The sequence below is a fragment of the Malus sylvestris genome, chromosome 15 (assembly GCF_916048215.2).
Source record: "Malus sylvestris chromosome 15, drMalSylv7.2, whole genome shotgun sequence".
Lineage (NCBI taxonomy): Eukaryota > Viridiplantae > Streptophyta > Magnoliopsida > Rosales > Rosaceae > Malus > Malus sylvestris.
The window spans coordinates 4,361,925-4,378,888 of NC_062274.1; the positions used below are offsets into that span (position 1 = coordinate 4,361,925).

The window sequence follows — 16,964 nt, forward strand, 5'->3', positions numbered from 1 at the left end:
TTCAAATATAAATAATTTAATCATAAACTACGAAATAGAATGATATATATATATATATATATATATATTATGAAGTATTGTAACATAATAAAAATATAGAGAACAAACATATAATGTGTGTTCATTTAAGTCCACAATAAATCTCTTATAATTTATTAAAAAAATTAAAATACAAAATAAAAGTTATTTATTTTATGTCTCAATGAGTTGCAACCTAGGCAGATGCCTAGATAGATTAGGCGGGCACCTTAGAGTCTAAGTATTATTTCTTAATTTTCAAAAACCTAAGCATTAATCGTGAGGTTGGGGAATTTTTAGAACAGTGCTCCCGGGCAAATCCGAGCACTGCCATTGCAGCGGCCCTGCATGCTGAATGTTGACTTTTTATTCTTTTTCTCACCCGAAACTCCAGAGCAAGAAAACCAAGCTCCCCCATCATTTTGCTGGAGCGACTTCTCTCTCTATCTCCCTGAGCTTATGACTGATCGTTCATAAATTTTTATGTGAACTGGGTTTCTGCAGAATGGAGCCACAGAGATGAAAAAGCCACAGCTTCGGCTTAAAGTCACATAAAAGAAATTAGGACCAAAAAGTACTTGATAGGGAAGAAAGAAGCAAACCCTTTAACTCTCGACCTTCGCCATGCGGTCACCAGCCTCTCAGCCGAACTTCACCAGAAAGACATCCATTTTCTCGTGGAGCTCATACAGGTTTTTGGTTTTTTTTTTTTGGCTGCGTTTTAAAAAAAAAGTAAGAAAAGTTTCAATCTTTTCCTTACCAACGTCAATGAAACCCGAAATTAATATGTGGGTTTTTTATTTGAAAATCAAAACAATTTCTGGGTTTTTTGCTCTGTTTCTAAAAAAAATTAAAAAAAATTCGAACTTTTCAACACTAGCATCAATGGAACTTGAAAACCGGTAGTGGGTTTCTATTTTTGTGAATTTTAATTTGTGGATTTGTTTTTTGGTGGATTTTAATTTGTGGGTTTTTTATTTGCAGAATGCAGAAGATAATGAATACGAAGAAGGCGTAGAACCAACGCGGGAATTTGTGATGACAAAGGAGGACATAACTGGGAGTGGAGCACCAGCCACTATACGGACTCCATCTGCAGCGTAGGCTGTTCTCCATCGGCACGACGGCGGCGAAGCAACGAGTTTTCCGGTACAAAGAAGGGGAAGGAGGCAGCAGGGCTTTATTGGAGAAAAAAGGTAAATTAAAATTTTATTTCATTTGATTCATTTTATAGTTTTATTTTAGCCGTTTATATGTAAACATTTTGAACTTGGAAATCCTATCCCTAATAGCCTTCCTATTTGGATGTGTTTACGGAGAATGCAACTAAGTAGTTAAGCACTCGGTTGATAACCATTTGATACTACCACCATATCTTAAGCACAAAAAAGCAAAAACAAAATGCGAAATGGTTATCAAACGAGCATTAAAGGTTTGAGCTTTGCAGTTTTTCCTTTTCATGAACCTGAATGTTGAATATACGTTTTTTGTGATTGACTGTATTTGTTTTTAATCAAATCTGTTGTTATGGAACTGATTTTTTATCCCAAATAAATGTTTTTGCAGAACTTTATTTTTGAGATTCTGTATTTGTGTTCCTTTTCTAGCAAGCTATTTTTGTATGTTCTGCACTAGGATCTGTTGGCATTCCTTAGGCTAATTTGGTCTTGGATTTCGTTTTTCTTTTTCATTTCTGACCGAATAGTTGGGCTCTATGTGAAATTTCCATCTCTAGGAGATGACTTTTGCAATTCTTTTCATTTTTTCGTCTTTCAAATTTAAATTGTATAGCCCCCGATACACGCTTGTTTTGAATGCATAATAGTAGAGTTCCCAGTCTATTCAACTCATTTTACTTTTTTGAGTTGCATGCATTCTGTATAGGAACCCAGTTATCTATTGAACTTTTGATTATCAAGTTGAACTCACGATATCAATGTTTTCTTGCAGGAATTGGATTTTAATGTGTGTTTCTTGTGAGTTCACAGCCATGGATATTTAGCAATGGATATTGTGTCAGATTCATGAAAGAACCTGGAATATGTTGCAGCCAACTGGAATCAACATTTATGAGGTACTTGTAATTATGAATCACAGTGAACAAAACACAAACCCAATTCATAAGCCTGTAGCACATAGAAGAAACTTACCTGCATACGAACTTGAAGAAGCAGCCATTCCAGGTTCTGCAGCAAACAAGCAGTGCACCTTCTCCTCTCTCCAGTAATCAGTTTGCTCTAACTAATAATAGGTCTTAGTTCGATGATAGAGCGTATGCAGGTAAGTTTCTTCTTTGTGCTACAGGCTTATGAATTGGGTTTGTGTTTTGTTCACTGCGATTCATAATTACATGTATATAGGAATATGTTCATGCTAACAGTACTCTCAAGCAGAAATTGACCAAAGTACCTGCCACAATGTCTTGTGGAGAAAATGCATCTAATCCGCCGAGAGGAAGTATTCATTGCTGATGACTTGCGACTCAAGAAAATTTTCTCAGGCTGTGAAAATTTTCCTCTGTTTGTTTGCTTTCCCAAGAGTCACAATTTGTCTTATATTTACCCAGGAAGACTACAATCTACGAATCTCTTGGAGTTATAAAGATTTCTGAGTCAGTTGAGTGCAAAGTGAATGGCATTGAGTCGTAAGAGCAGTGGGAAAAGATTGATGCGAGAAATGGATTGATCGGGAGGGGTTTAGTCAAGACTATTCTGGCTATTCTTGCTGGTCCTGAGGTAAATATGTCACTAAGAGACAGACACAAGGCTGCAAATTCGGTAGTTATGCTGTCAGTGTCCAAGAGTGACAAACCAATTCAAGTCTACTGTTGACTAATGCCATCTGCAGCGACAACCATGGAAGTGAAAAAACAAAAGTTGGTTCTTTGAGAGAAGGATTCACAGCGGCTGCTCATTGATAAATCAGGTTCCGAAGGACAAAAATTGATCTAGAGTTTCTTACTTCTTTTGCTATTGAACTCACGCAAGAACTTTTGGCACCAGCAGAACCTACTGGGGCAGATAAATTGAGCAAGCTTATCCAAATGGGATTAATGTTTGATATTAGTGAGGGTGAAGTGGATTGTGTGCTGATGAATGAGAACTTGGGAGTTATTTGTGGAGGATGAGCAGTTTCTTAATGCTGCATTCGTCACTTGTGGAGAACTTGGTCGGGTTTATGAAAAGCCTTCTGGTACCAAGTTAGAGCAATTAGGCCCTTCCACGCCAATGCCTTTATGCAAGAAACAACGTCAGTGAAAACAAGGGAATCGACTTTCTATTTTTATTCATGGCTTGAATTATGATCAGGTTTCGGAACCATGAAGTTTTATAGGAAAACTAATGAAAAAGGGCTTGAAAACTTTGAGTTTTAATGATAAGGACAAAATAAAGGGTAAAGTGAATAGTACCAGGATTGACTTTTTAGTGTAAAAATATGGTTTTTCATTAAAGTGAACAGTTAAAGTTCCCAAGTTTTATTTGGTTGTATTCTAGTGTAATCCTCGATGTATATATGGACCTGAAGCCAGGGATTTATGACCTTTTAGAATGCTCTGTAGTGTAAAATGATTACATCTGAGCAGCTTGGCCCTTGTTTGTGTAGCAGTACCTTGACCAACCCAGGTCCAATAGAAGCAAGCCCGACAGCCAACCCAGCAGCAATAACGGAAGCGGCGTAGTGCTCCTCTTGTATTTGTGTCTTCTTCCTTCGTCTGTTATCAACTAGGGTAGTAGTTTAAGTACTTAGTCATGATCAAGTCTGAAAACATAGTAACCTCAAGAAGTAAAGAATGACTTTTTACCTACGAACACAGCATAAATACCAGGTTTATGAAAGAATGGAGCCTATTAGCTTATGAATTGACGTAGCATCCGTTTGATAATTATTATGGTTTTAGTGTGTGTTCGAGGTGGGATGGGAGAAACGATGGAGTAGGAAAAGAAACACAAAATGAAAACTTAAAAAAAATTAATCAAAAGTTAAAAATCATTTTAAGTTGTTTTTACTTTCAAATTTTTATTTTTATTTTTCTTCTTCATTTCTTCCCTTCCCTCTAACCATCTTTCTGGGGGCTGGAAAAAATTCCCTAAATTCCGAAACAAACTAAAAAAAATCTCAATCCTAAACCAAAAAAGGCTCAAACCAAAATTTCCGAAATTTTTTAGATTAAATACTAAACCAATCCCGAAATTTTGGTACAGAAATCAGTATTGTCTCTTCAATGTTACATTAATCCCATATTGGACCAAAAATAAATATTATATATATATTATTGTAGATTTGAATTGTTGTTAACTACTAGTAGCAATATAATTTGTGTGGTTTACAAGTAGTAACCATAACCCTTTATCACCACATTTGCGAGTACGAACCTCCCACACACACTCACCCTACGCTGCTGCTTCTCAACCAAATGTGTCTATTTCTTAACACAAAATCAAAAAATTGTATTGTTAGTTTTCGAACATATTAGGTTTGTAACTTATTTTTTTGCTTTTGGATTTGTTACTTATTTTATTGGTTGCATGTTAATTTGACTTGGTATGAATGATTAGTATTTCAATTTTGTATGAAATTTGGGAAGACCGAACCATCCCTAAATACTGAAAATATTTCGGGAGTCCCAAAAATTGGAAATACCTAAATTTCGGTTCGGGATTGGTCTTTAAATTCCCGTCCTGAAAATTTTCGGCTTTGAATTCGGTATACTATTTTAGGTTTGGGATCCCATACCGAACCACTTCTTTCTTTATCCCTCCTCCCTCGTATACTTTCTTATTTCTCAAGTGCAATAGATAAACTAAAACGAAATGGTTATCGAATTGACCCTTAATTATCAATTTTGTATAATAATACCGTCCATTTTGAAACATAGATCAGGAAACTGGGAGAGTCGCCAACTTTGAATGTGAAAAATAATCCAGATTATCCTTTAATTGAACCCTTCAGAGTTTCCAAATGGGATCATATATGACTGCAATGTCGTCATTGCCATCTGTTCATGGACACGAACTTTCATCATATGTTTCGTCTAAGGTCATAGTGCAATATGCATGCATCAGCATAGGCAGCCATGCATTTATTAATGGTCATCTAATCGCCTACTCAAATGGGAAAATTATATTCTAATTACACCATGTTCACCCACAAATTAAAGGTTTGCAAAACTCTCCCACATGATGCAAAAATTGGTGGTTTCAAGCCTTCAACCAAAGAGATTTTTCAGTGTGATCATTACATGTTATGGACTCATGCGGCATTACTAAACTATCTATATTATAACAACATATTTACTTATCTATATTATAGTACTATATCTTAGATTTCTAATATATCTACACATCGTTCAATGACGTCCGTTGATAATGTTAATTAGTTAGCACTAAAGAATTACTCTTTCTTTCTCATGTGCTATTCACATGACCAATTTATCCCATGACGTATAGAAACTTGATCGAAATTCAAACATGTAATATATGGTGTAAAAGGGGTTGACAACTTTGAAGGTTGGTTTGCTTTTGACAAAACAGAAACAAGAAAGAAGAAATTTGATTCAAGTTGCGTGGGAGATACAGCTATGCTGACTTCGTGACCATGGGGACTGTTTTGCTGTTCACCAAATTAAAATATACATACTTTTTGCTCTTGTCAAAAACAGAGAAAAGATAAGGTAAAGCCTGGAGAAGGAAGATGGGGTGAGCTAGCTGTAAAGAATATAATTTACATACGAACCTACAAGAAATTGTCAAGAAAATAATATTATTTTAATATATTGTTCAACCTCAAAAACATGTAGGTCCGTTCAAGATTGAAAATATAAAAAGACGTTTAAATGATATACGAAGAGGCAATGATTTTCACACTTTGTTCTTTTCATTCTGCATTTATATCACTTTTTTATCAGTTCTAAGACCGGAAAAAGCAAGAAGAATGCATGGAGAGAAAGTGGCAAAAATATTTCCCAAAGTAAATAGTTGGTGCAATTTAATATATAGACTTGATAATTTAGAATCCGATGATAGAAAACAGCTTCTTTGCCTTGGTTTTATGCATGGCTGCGGATCTGTCAAGCACTAACATCATTACATAAGAAAACCGGGAGTGAGAGAGAGAGAGAGAGAGAGAGAGAGGTCAAGCAAATGACGCCAGATATTTGACACTTTCCCCCTATAGCTACCACTACCAACTCTAATTATACATTGAATTTGATGTTTGCTTTGGCCTCTAGTTACACTGGCTAATTAACTAGAGTAGTGTGTTATTCACTCGTTCATATTTATATTTCACTTTTTTTTATTGTCGGATTAAAATGAATTAAAAAAAATTAATGGTAAAAAATTAATAATTATATGTGAAAAGTAAAAATAGGTGTATGTATTGCTCATTTCATTAACTCTTATAGTAGTTGCTTTCTAATACAATTGGGGGAATATGTTTTAGCTTTTCAGTTATATCTTTTGTAGTTTTATGAGGAAGTAAGATCTGGGATATTTTTGTATCCTTGTGGATCTTTGGGTTTGTAATTTGTTTAGTTAAAGATTGTTTTATTTCTGCATGTCACGTTAGTTAGAGCGGATGTGCTCATATGATTTTGAATTCTTACCCTTGCAATTTAAATTAGTTTAAAGTAAAATATTATTTTTATAATCCCATTTCCAGTTTTTAGTCAACATTGCATCTTGTTTAATTTCTTATAATTATAATTTTATGGAAAAGAATAAGAGCATTTTGAAATTTACCCTAAAATTTTCATTTTCAACAATTTTTGCCCTGATATTTATTTTACATTTCAACTTACTTTTGAGAAACTATGAATAGCATTTCACAGGTGATTTTGCCATATAAGTTGACTTGAAATTTGTATGTCTAATTACTTTTATTTTTGTTGGAGAGTATGTCATTACTAATCACAGCCTGGAAAGTTAATCCCCATTTAATTTGACTAGCTTAAAAAGTCTTATTGTTAAAATAAACAACAAATGGAAAATCATTAGCATGTATCTTGTAGTCAAATAATACGTAATTTCACCAAACTTGTGCAAAAGTCTAAACCCTAATAACATTAATTATATTGGCCCTTTGAGAAGGGTAAGTTGGTCCACAAACCCCCTTCTAAGGAGGGAGACTTAATCTAGGGCTTGCAAGAGAAACTACAACTCACAAAGAGCATATTAAAGAAGGGATATGCATGCTCCATGCGCATCAGAGAAAATTAGAAAAGTAATATTATCGTATATAGCTGCATGCATGGCCGCGCGAACATGATTCATCATGCTTTGCTTATATATACATATATCCTCTAGGATATAGGGCTGCCCTAACCTAGGCCGCCCTATGCAATGCGTATTCCTGGGGTTTGAAATAAGCCATCAATGTCATCAAATTGGTTTCTCTTTGTCTTGCATTCTTCTCCTCTTGTTGGTCATTTGGTCACCTACCAAAAAGGATCATGTACCCTAATGTCCACTTAGTTTCAATCTTTGCTAACGGTTTGTCATTTTGCTTCTAGAAATTTTCTAGCTAGCTAAGCTAGTTGGTTCAAATATAGTTTTTTTTATTTACCTTTTTCGGGTAAACGTAACCCTAAAGGCTGACTTTTATTGATGGAAATGGAAGTTGCAATGCCAAAAGAAGAAGAATACCTTTTATCGTAAGAGTATATATCGTAATTTTGACGTCTGATGTTAATATAAGTGTAAGTTTATTTTCATATAACATTGTATTATGACATAGAATGCTACATTGATGGTACACCTGACAATGCAAGTTGTTCCCCCCTCCCCCCCCCCAAAAAAAATAAAAAAATAAAAAAGAGAAAAAAAACTACCAATTCAAATGGCTACGTGTGCACATATGACTATGTACGGTGATATATTTGGATTTGGCTTCGATAATACGAAAGATGAATGGTAATTGAAAATAAAAGATTTAACAAGTTTTCAAATCAACTTTAACGGTTAAAACGCTCGTATTATTGAATTCACACCCTACTCTCTTTACCGAACACTTGAACCCTAAATTCAAAGGAGGAACTATATCATATATATGAATACATATGTATATATACATATATATATACACACACAATTACTCTAATTAACCATATATATTTACATTTTTATACATTTTTTTTTTTGGCAAACGATAACATTAGTGGGTTAAATAGTTTGTTGTTAAGGGATAGGAGAATTGATGGAGATCAAATCTACACCATGGTCCATAAACATTATTACTTTATGTCACTACGATAAAACGCCATTTACGTATAATAATACACATTCACACAGTTTAAAAGTTTACGTATAATAGTTATTGAGGAGTATAATGATATGATACGTAGATTCGATGTTAATAGAAAAAAATATATGTCCTATAGAACTACATGGGCGTATTATAATAATATGTGCTTAGTGTGTATATATGTCCCGGAGTATTAGACGGTGAGGATCTTATTGGAATTGTAGTTCCAAGAAAATCAGCAAACCTGATGTTCACACAAAAAAAGGTGATTCCAGACTAAGAAAGACAAGAAGAAAATTCTTGCTTCCATTCTGGCACACTCATTTTCCTCCAATTTTCTATTGAAGCAGACTTCTTTTTGCCACACCCTTTTTTAATTCCACTTGGCCCCGTTCCGGGAACCATACTTATCCCTTTTCATCACAATTTACGATTAATCAATTTACTCTTCCTCTCTCTCAAAATTTATGTGTATCGGAAACATATGTTACGTGATGTATAATTTTATGTATTATTATATAAATAGAGGATATGATTAATGTATTTTACTTTTAAAGTTTACTAACAAAAAAATACATATATTATAATGTGAAAGAACTAATAACAATATATGACAATGGTCCACGTACACAAATTTCTCAAAAACTTCTCTCTCCAAAAAGTTGTTACTAATACTATATAAATGTGGAATAATTGTTTATCCTATAGTATATCAAGGTAGCTATCTTAGCTCCAATTAGATTCCAACAAGAAAGTAAAGATGGGGAGAGCTCCTTGCTGTGATAAAGCCAACGTGAAGAGAGGTCCATGGTCACCTGAAGAAGATGCCAAGCTCAAGTCTTACATCGAGCAACATGGCACCGGCGGTAACTGGATCGCTTTGCCACAAAAGATCGGTATGCAGATCTCTACCTTCTTCTTCTTCCTCTTGCTCAAATTAGTGTCCTGGTTAATCTATATCAAATTAATTAGTTAGAAGTTACCAGCTGTATAAATTAGATGAAATTAGGTTTTTGCTAATTTAATTCTCTGATGGATGATTTAGGGCTTAAGAGGTGTGGGAAGAGCTGCCGGCTTAGATGGTTAAATTATCTCCGCCCAAATATCAAGCATGGAGGGTTTTCTGAAGAAGAAGACAACATAATTTGCAGCCTCTACATAAGTATTGGGAGCAGGTAGACACATACATGAATTTAGCGTTGAATATCGCTTTTATATAATGAAAAAAAGCATATATAAATATAACCACAATATCAATTACACATGTACATGTAAATTAGTGTAATTTAGTTCCTAGCTAGGGTAATTAATTATTTGATTATTTCATAAATATAGATTATGTATGTATGTGTATATGTAGGTGGTCTATAATTGCAGCACAACTGCCAGGAAGAACTGACAATGATATAAAGAACTACTGGAACACAAGGCTGAAGAAAAAGCTTCTTGGTAGGCAGCGGAAAGAACATCAGCTGGCTCGTAAATCGGGCCTAGTTAAACAAGACATCATCAAAAGGTCAGGCGGTGTTGGGGGAAACAGTAACTCCCATTCTGGCATTCTGGCCGCAGACGGTCAAAACTCTTACTGGCCGGAGCTTCCAGTGCTTGCAGTACCCACAGTACTACCACAACAACAACAACAGCCTTGCTTTAATGACCATGCTTCTATCAGAAAGTTGCTCATCAAGCTTGGAGGGAGGTTTAGTTCTAATCATGATACTAATCAAGCTACCCAAGATAGCTCCACCGATATTCAACCAACCTTTCAAGTTCTTGATGATAATAATAACATTCCCTATGCCGCTACTGCTGTTACTCCTACTCATCAAATGGATGAGCACTATTCTGGAAAGAACATGCAAAGTCTATTAGTTCCTCGACATGGGATTCATGCTCTCAACAGTTCTTCTGCTCCTGTGGCCTTAAGCAACATTGATGTCATTAGCCCTCATCAATTTGCACAAACACATTACATGGTCAACACGGATAATATTGATGGAGCTGGTAATGGTATAATGCATAATATGTTTCAAGGGCAAGGCGGTAATTATGTGACTGATCAGCTAAAGGAGATGGCGGTGTACAACAACAACAACACTGACAACCAACAGAGATTTGATGGGATGGAGTACTTGTATGGGGATGAGATGATGATTATGAATAATAGAATTGTTAGTAGCTATGGAGAAAGTATTGGGTGGGGTGAGATGCTGGGATGTCCTCCTGTGGCCTCCTCCTCAGACGACTATAATGCCGGCATGGACCGACTGATGCCGGCCGCACCCGTCCAAGAATGTGGTTTCGCCAACGACCAGTTGATGAGTAGTTACCCTGGGGTGCCATTATAAGATGATCATCGTGTACATTCAATTAATGTTATGTTAATATTTGGTAGCAATAGGGTGATCGGTGATGTTTTGCGCCAAATAGGGAAACCCTAACAATAAACTCATTAAATGATATGTTTGTTTCTTTCTTCTTCTATATTCCGTTAATTTTCAGACTGAATTTCTTCGTTAATGTATAATTAGCAGAGTTTGAAGCCCTACTAGCTACTTGGCGCAAATTTGATTTGTCAAGTACTGTAAAGCTTTTTCTCTGACTGAAAGAACATGCATGTTTCAGTGTGTTGTTCCAGTTGATTTTAGATGGTGGAGATCAGCATTTCTTCAAAGAAATTTACGAATAGGGGAAAAGGGTATGTATTTGTTGCCACTTGCCAGCGTGGTTATTAATTTATACTTATATATGTTGGTAAAAATGCATGTTCACTGGAAACCAAGATAGGAAAGCAGTTTCTTGGAACAAGTTTTATGAATCAGCATTCCAGGATTATGAAATCAAGGTAGTAAGGCTCGAAAACTAATGTCTTCAGTTGAGGAAGAGAGAGAGAGAGTTTTGAACACTTACCAGTTCTGAATGACACACATGCTTTGTAAGAATCATATGTCTTTCAGACTTTCATACTTTTTGTATGATTTAAACTTTTAAGACTGTCAGCTTTATTACTGTTATATAACAGTTTTAATTTTCAAGTATTATAAAAAAATTTAGTAATTAATACACGTAAGGTGTGCTTCAGTTTGTAAGACTTTCTCTTTTAATACATGCATGGATCATCCCCACTCTCTCTCTCTCCCTCTCTCTCAAGTCTGAACACACAAAATATTTGAAGTCTGACCACACAAAACATTTGGTTTAGCTTTTGACCTAGTTGATGATTCACATCATCTAGATGTGTACATAATTGCATATATATATATTTTTGTTTGAATTTCTATTTCTGATTAAGCAATTTTTTTGTTAGATTTGAATATTGACAAAGTAGTAAACCCTATTCAGTATTTATTAGTGTGTATAAGTGCATGCAATACTCAACCTTAACTAGATATATACACAAAATGTATAGCCAACAATGTGTTGGTTATAAGTCAACAATCTGTGATTTAAATATATATGATAATAAACAATAAATGCAATAAGAATTAACAGAATATAAACTAGAATACGAATTATAAAAACAAACAACTTGAAGATCGAGGCTTGCGTACCACAATGTCCTTGAAACAGAAATTTCGTCCCTACTCAGTGCTTGTAGTTCTACGGACGTCTGCTTCACCAGGATTCAACGATCTAAGTCAGAAATTCCAGCACCGGAAAATTGACTTCTGGCGAATATTAATGTGGTTCTCTCATAAATGATGTTTATGATTGCAGGAGAAGATTTATGATTTTTCTATATTTTAAATGTCATGCAAATGGATGTATATATAATGTGATTATACCTGTTCGCAACATGTATGAGGAATGGATGCATCTGTTGGGAGACATCTGCTGAAAAGGGTGTTTTTGTTTCTGCGTTTTCACACTTCAGACTTCATCTGAAAAGATGAGTCTGTTGGTAAAAATAATTAATTAATTAATTTAAATTCGAAATTAAAAATAATTAATTAATTCCAAAAATAAATAATTAATTTAATTATTAGAGCCCATCTTTACTTAGAGCCCAAGGCCCATCTTTTGACAATTAAATATATATTAATTATATATTAATTATAATTAATTATATATATTAATTACCAATTAATTAGTACACCCCAAAGCCCAACCCCAAGGGTGAGCCCAATTTTAGTCTCCATGCCTATTACTCCAATCACTTTCTATAAAGGACAAAGCCTTATAAAGTGATAAAATCTTTTGGGAATGGCACAAAGAAATTTCTACTCAAACTATTCAAATTTCCAACACAATGTTGACTGAGATCTAGAGAACAATTCATCTTCTTCAGAAGAAAAAAATAATAAAAAAAAAATAATAAATAACATAAGAACAATTCATCTGCACCTATCAATACATCCACACTTCCAAAGATAACTGATTCAAAGTTTTTGTTATACTGCTAGCTATAGGCAAATCAATGCCATTGGTGTTTTGAGTATTATTTTTACTGAGTTTATAATATGGTTAATGGTATGGATGGGTAGGGTAATGAGTATGAATAAGCTAGAGATATAGCGTTCGAAACCCTCTGCGTAACCATAAAAATTCCACATAAATGAAGAAAATAAAGGAACTTCTGAGTAAGCTTTAAAATTCCACATGATCTGAGATATGTGCATATTTACATGTAAGTTATATAAAAGAGGATGAAAATAAGAAAGGCTCGTATATGACTTGGTCTTTTTTGAGTACTTTAAATCAAGCTCTCGATATTTGTGTAACAAGCTCCAATCATATATGGTATGCAATAACTATCAATTCACCAGTCAAAAGAGTTGCATGTGCTTGGAGCAATGGATGTCAAATGAACATGCTTTAATTAAATTCAATCAATATCAAGTGACAGTAATTTCTTCTAGATCAATACAGCAGGCCGATGTTAATTAGCTGAGTAAGTTGCTTAATTTTGGTCTTCGATCATTAGCTTATTGTTTAACTACCACAATTATTTATTGCTTCCAGCTTCTCTTGTTAACTATCAAGCTCTTCCTTTCTACTTTCCAAATCCACTTTTTTCTTTTGCTTTTCTTTTTTCCAACAATTAGGAATCTAACCCTAGATCCCTAGGGTTTTTTTCATAATCATAATTATTACTAGATGAAACCTACACATTATGTGTATTCCATTAATAAGTAGTATAAATTCATAGATGGATCTCATCTTCTTTCATAATTTAGAATATTTAAGTCTCCTTTTCATTACAATTGGTAATTCTAATGTAAACCACAATATAAGAGAATGATGGAGGATTCAAACTTGAGTGCACTAAAAATAATACAAATACCCTAACCACGAAGACAATCGACCATATTCGAATCTTAAGTCAAACAACATCTAGCTAGCTATGCCCAACATATTTGAAATGGCCTCCAGATTACTTAATTATGTAGTTATTTGTAGCTTTGGTCAGGAAGGTCAAAGAAATACATTGTCATCTGGACTCAAATGATCTCTTAGGTCTTCGCTGACTGCTACAAGTGCAAAAGTCGATTACAGTTGTAAACTGCAATCTTTGGATTACAATATTTACTTTCTGTTGACATTGCAAATTTTGCATTAATGTTTGGTAAGCCATGGTCACGATTTGTTAGAATCGGTTGACATATTTTGAAATTGGTAGTATAGTTGCCTCTTCAAGCTAGCGATTCAAATTAGTTGGCCCCATCATCTGGACCAACTCTTGAACTCAAAGTTAAAAAAAAATGAGACTTTGGATGCGGTCCTTAGTTATGAATTTTCTTTGATTGAAACCTTGTTGGTTTTTAATTTTTGATCGAGGTCCCTGAAATTAATGTGATAATTTATTTCTATGTACATTACTATATTTTTTAAATTAAAAATTAGAAATTTTTGTTTTTTATAGAAATGAGATTTTAAATAAAAAAACCATAATTTGTGGGATTAAAAATATTAAAATATAAAAATACTATAGTGTGTGTGTGTAAACATGGGTCATCCAAAATTAACCAAAAAAATTATTGTATCAAAACATGGGTACATTCTTCAAAATCACAAAAAAAAAGAAAGATATTAGGCTTAATAACATTAGTAAATTTCTTCGATTAAACTTGACATGGATACATTTTAAAATCAAAGAAAAAAGAATGAATGTACCCATATAAGTTTAAAAATGGATTAGAAAAAAATTGAATAGATTTTATATAAAAAAATTGTACATTTTACATATAACAAATTGGTATATTTAAGAATGAGTACATTTTAAGATTAAAAAGTTTTACATGAATGGGTACATATAATTAGCATGGGTACATTTAGCAAAATAAAAAGTACAAATAAAAAAAACATATATGGGTACAAATACAAATAAACTTTAAAAAATATGGGCACAAAAAGAAATTAATATATGGGTACAAATTAAAACTGAAAAGAAAATTGGTACAAATTAAAAAAGAATTACATTTAAAAACTAAAAATAAAAATATATGATAAAAAAATTAGTCATAAATATAAATATACTAATTGTAACATTTTTAAAATTAAATGAATATATTTAGAAATTAAAAAATATTTTATTATTGAAATAATTAATGATGTTATTAATATCCAAGGACCTTGATAAAAATTTGAAAAGGAATAGGATTTTAATCAATGGAGTAGCAAAATGAAGGATGAGAACCTAATTTCTCCTTAAAAAAATGTTCTTACTTAAGTTGATTCCACTAGCATATTCATCTATTTGCTTAATTATCATGAGTTCAATCATGAAAACATTACGGTTTTAAAAGGTAACCAATTCATACATTTCTCGAACACGAGTATTATATCATAAAGAATAAATAAACAAGTCATTCAACTCATATTATAACATGTGAAAAATTATACTGCATAGTTGTGTTCTAGCTAGTACCATACAATAATTTTTTATGAAAAAAAAAGAAAAAGAAAAAGATAAAATAATGAGCTATTAATTAATTAATTTTTGGAATAATGTAAGCTCGTAAGTGGGATATCTGATCTAGGTAAAACATATCCATAAGATATACAGTCTCTCTGGCTTTCAGTATAGTATACTAGAATTATAAGCATACATAAAGCGGACATACACAAACTCCAGCAAGCAAATTAAGGAGACATTAACAGTTCTGAGGGCTAATACGAATTTAAAATAATCCCTAGTTATTCATCTAATTTCTTTCTGTAAAGTTAAAGGGAATATCCCAAACAAAGAAGAAACAGAACAGAAAAGTCCTCAAAGAAAAACCAACGTCTCAAAATTTGACTTCTTGTGGTTACCATACAAATTCCCGTCAACTTGGTGACGATAATAAACACCAGAAAAATTAATTAAACATATTAACTTATGAATATGTGAATGAGGCCTAGAAGTGACAAGAGCAAAAGGACGACTTGTGTCACTGCTTTTTAATTATTTAATCAACTGAATCAACCTCCCTTAGATATTTAAATCCAAAAAAATTGATCCTTAATTCACAATAATCCGCAAGAAATATAATATTTATTAATTGTCAATATTATAAAACGATAATGACACTCACTAACATGAAAAATTCTTGCACGTTTGTCGTGTTGTTCAGCTGTTGGACCAGAAAAAAAAGTGGGTTTGTAGGGTTTGTATTAAAAAATGAAAAGAAATTCATCAGAGAATAATATGGCAAAAAGACTGCAGAGCTGGAGTGCTAATTCTGCATGCGATATTCAAAATTATATACCAATTACGAGGTGAAGAATTAGAATTAGAATTAAGATAGAGCCGCCTAGGGTTGTGCTAATTTGATTGGTTTAGGGTTTCGAAATAAGATAAGGAGAGGATATGATAGTTTTTTTAACATACAATTCACTTGTCCGATTGATTTGGCTTATTTGGTTGCATTGCGACAGTTTGTCGTTTGTTATTTTTGCTCTAGGGTTTTGGCCTTGGCTAATGCTTATGCGTTTGATGAAAGCTAAATGTTAGGTTGTATATCTTTTATCCAATGCCACACGCAAGCAAATTTAACACATGCTTATTGAATATTTAGTATTCCATAATTACTTTAAATTTGTTTGCCAAAAAATGATAGCGAAAAACTACTTCATCCTCGAGAAGTAAGACTTTAGTTGTTTTTGTTTTAATTTTCGTACAATTTTATTTCACAATCAATTTCTTCTTTATATCATAGAGTAGTGCTATATAATCGTCTAAACACGTATGGGTTGTTGTGGATTGTTGATGTCTAGCTAGCTATTGTGGTACTCAATTGAATTAACGACTGTTAGATACTTGCATACGTATAAATTATTGTCCTTATCATCTCTCTAAGAGCTTGTTTAGAATTGTTTTTGAAAAGATTAAAAGCAATTCATGATAATCAAAGTGCTCCTAACTACCTTTAACATAAAAACTTGAAAATATATGTGGGTCGTGGAAGCAATTTCATGAAGTAATTAGGGTGTGTTTATTGCAACAGACTATTTCAAACTAGACTAATTTAAAGGACTAAGCTGGACTTACTTACAAAAAACATTTGATGTTGTATCGCGTACTAAAAAGTAGAATAATATAAATAACAAAAAATAATTATTTTTCTTTTTTACTTTTTTTTTTCCTTCCCTTTTCTTCAAGACTCTCTCATGCTCTTTTTCTTCCCTCTCCCTCTACTCCAGTCCAACTTTCTCTTTTAGTGCAGTATCCATAACTCAAAAATTAAAACCTAAAATCCAATAAAAATAAAAATAAAAAAAAC

General features: G+C 33.1%; 1 protein-coding gene and 1 long non-coding RNA gene across 2 annotated transcripts; both read left to right on the forward strand.

Annotated features, from left to right (window-relative positions):
• Positions 1-388: 388 nt before the first annotated feature.
• LOC126604952 (uncharacterized) lies at positions 389-3,343 on the forward strand. The gene is made up of 3 exons (XR_007616791.1): positions 389-710; positions 1,003-1,214; positions 1,969-3,343. It is a non-coding gene; the product is annotated as an uncharacterized LOC126604952 (long non-coding RNA).
• Positions 3,344-8,945: 5,602 nt separating this feature from the next.
• LOC126601722 (transcription factor RAX3-like) lies at positions 8,946-10,743 on the forward strand. The gene is made up of 3 exons (XM_050268471.1): positions 8,946-9,155; positions 9,305-9,434; positions 9,620-10,743. Exons 1-3 carry the CDS (start codon positions 9,020-9,022, stop codon positions 10,605-10,607), a joined length of 1,254 nt encoding a protein of 417 aa, XP_050124428.1. The 5' UTR covers positions 8,946-9,019; the 3' UTR covers positions 10,608-10,743.
• Positions 10,744-16,964: the final 6,221 nt, after the last annotated feature.

Coding starts and splice junctions, on each gene's coding strand:
- LOC126601722 (XM_050268471.1), top strand. CDS start 9,020: ATGGGGAGAGCTCCTTGCTGTGATAAAGCCAACGTGAAGAGAGGTCCA. Junction 9,156..9,304: donor CGCTTTGCCACAAAAGATCG/GTATGCAGATCT, acceptor TGGATGATTTAG/GGCTTAAGAGGTGTGGGAAG. Junction 9,435..9,619: donor TACATAAGTATTGGGAGCAG/GTAGACACATAC, acceptor GTGTATATGTAG/GTGGTCTATAATTGCAGCAC.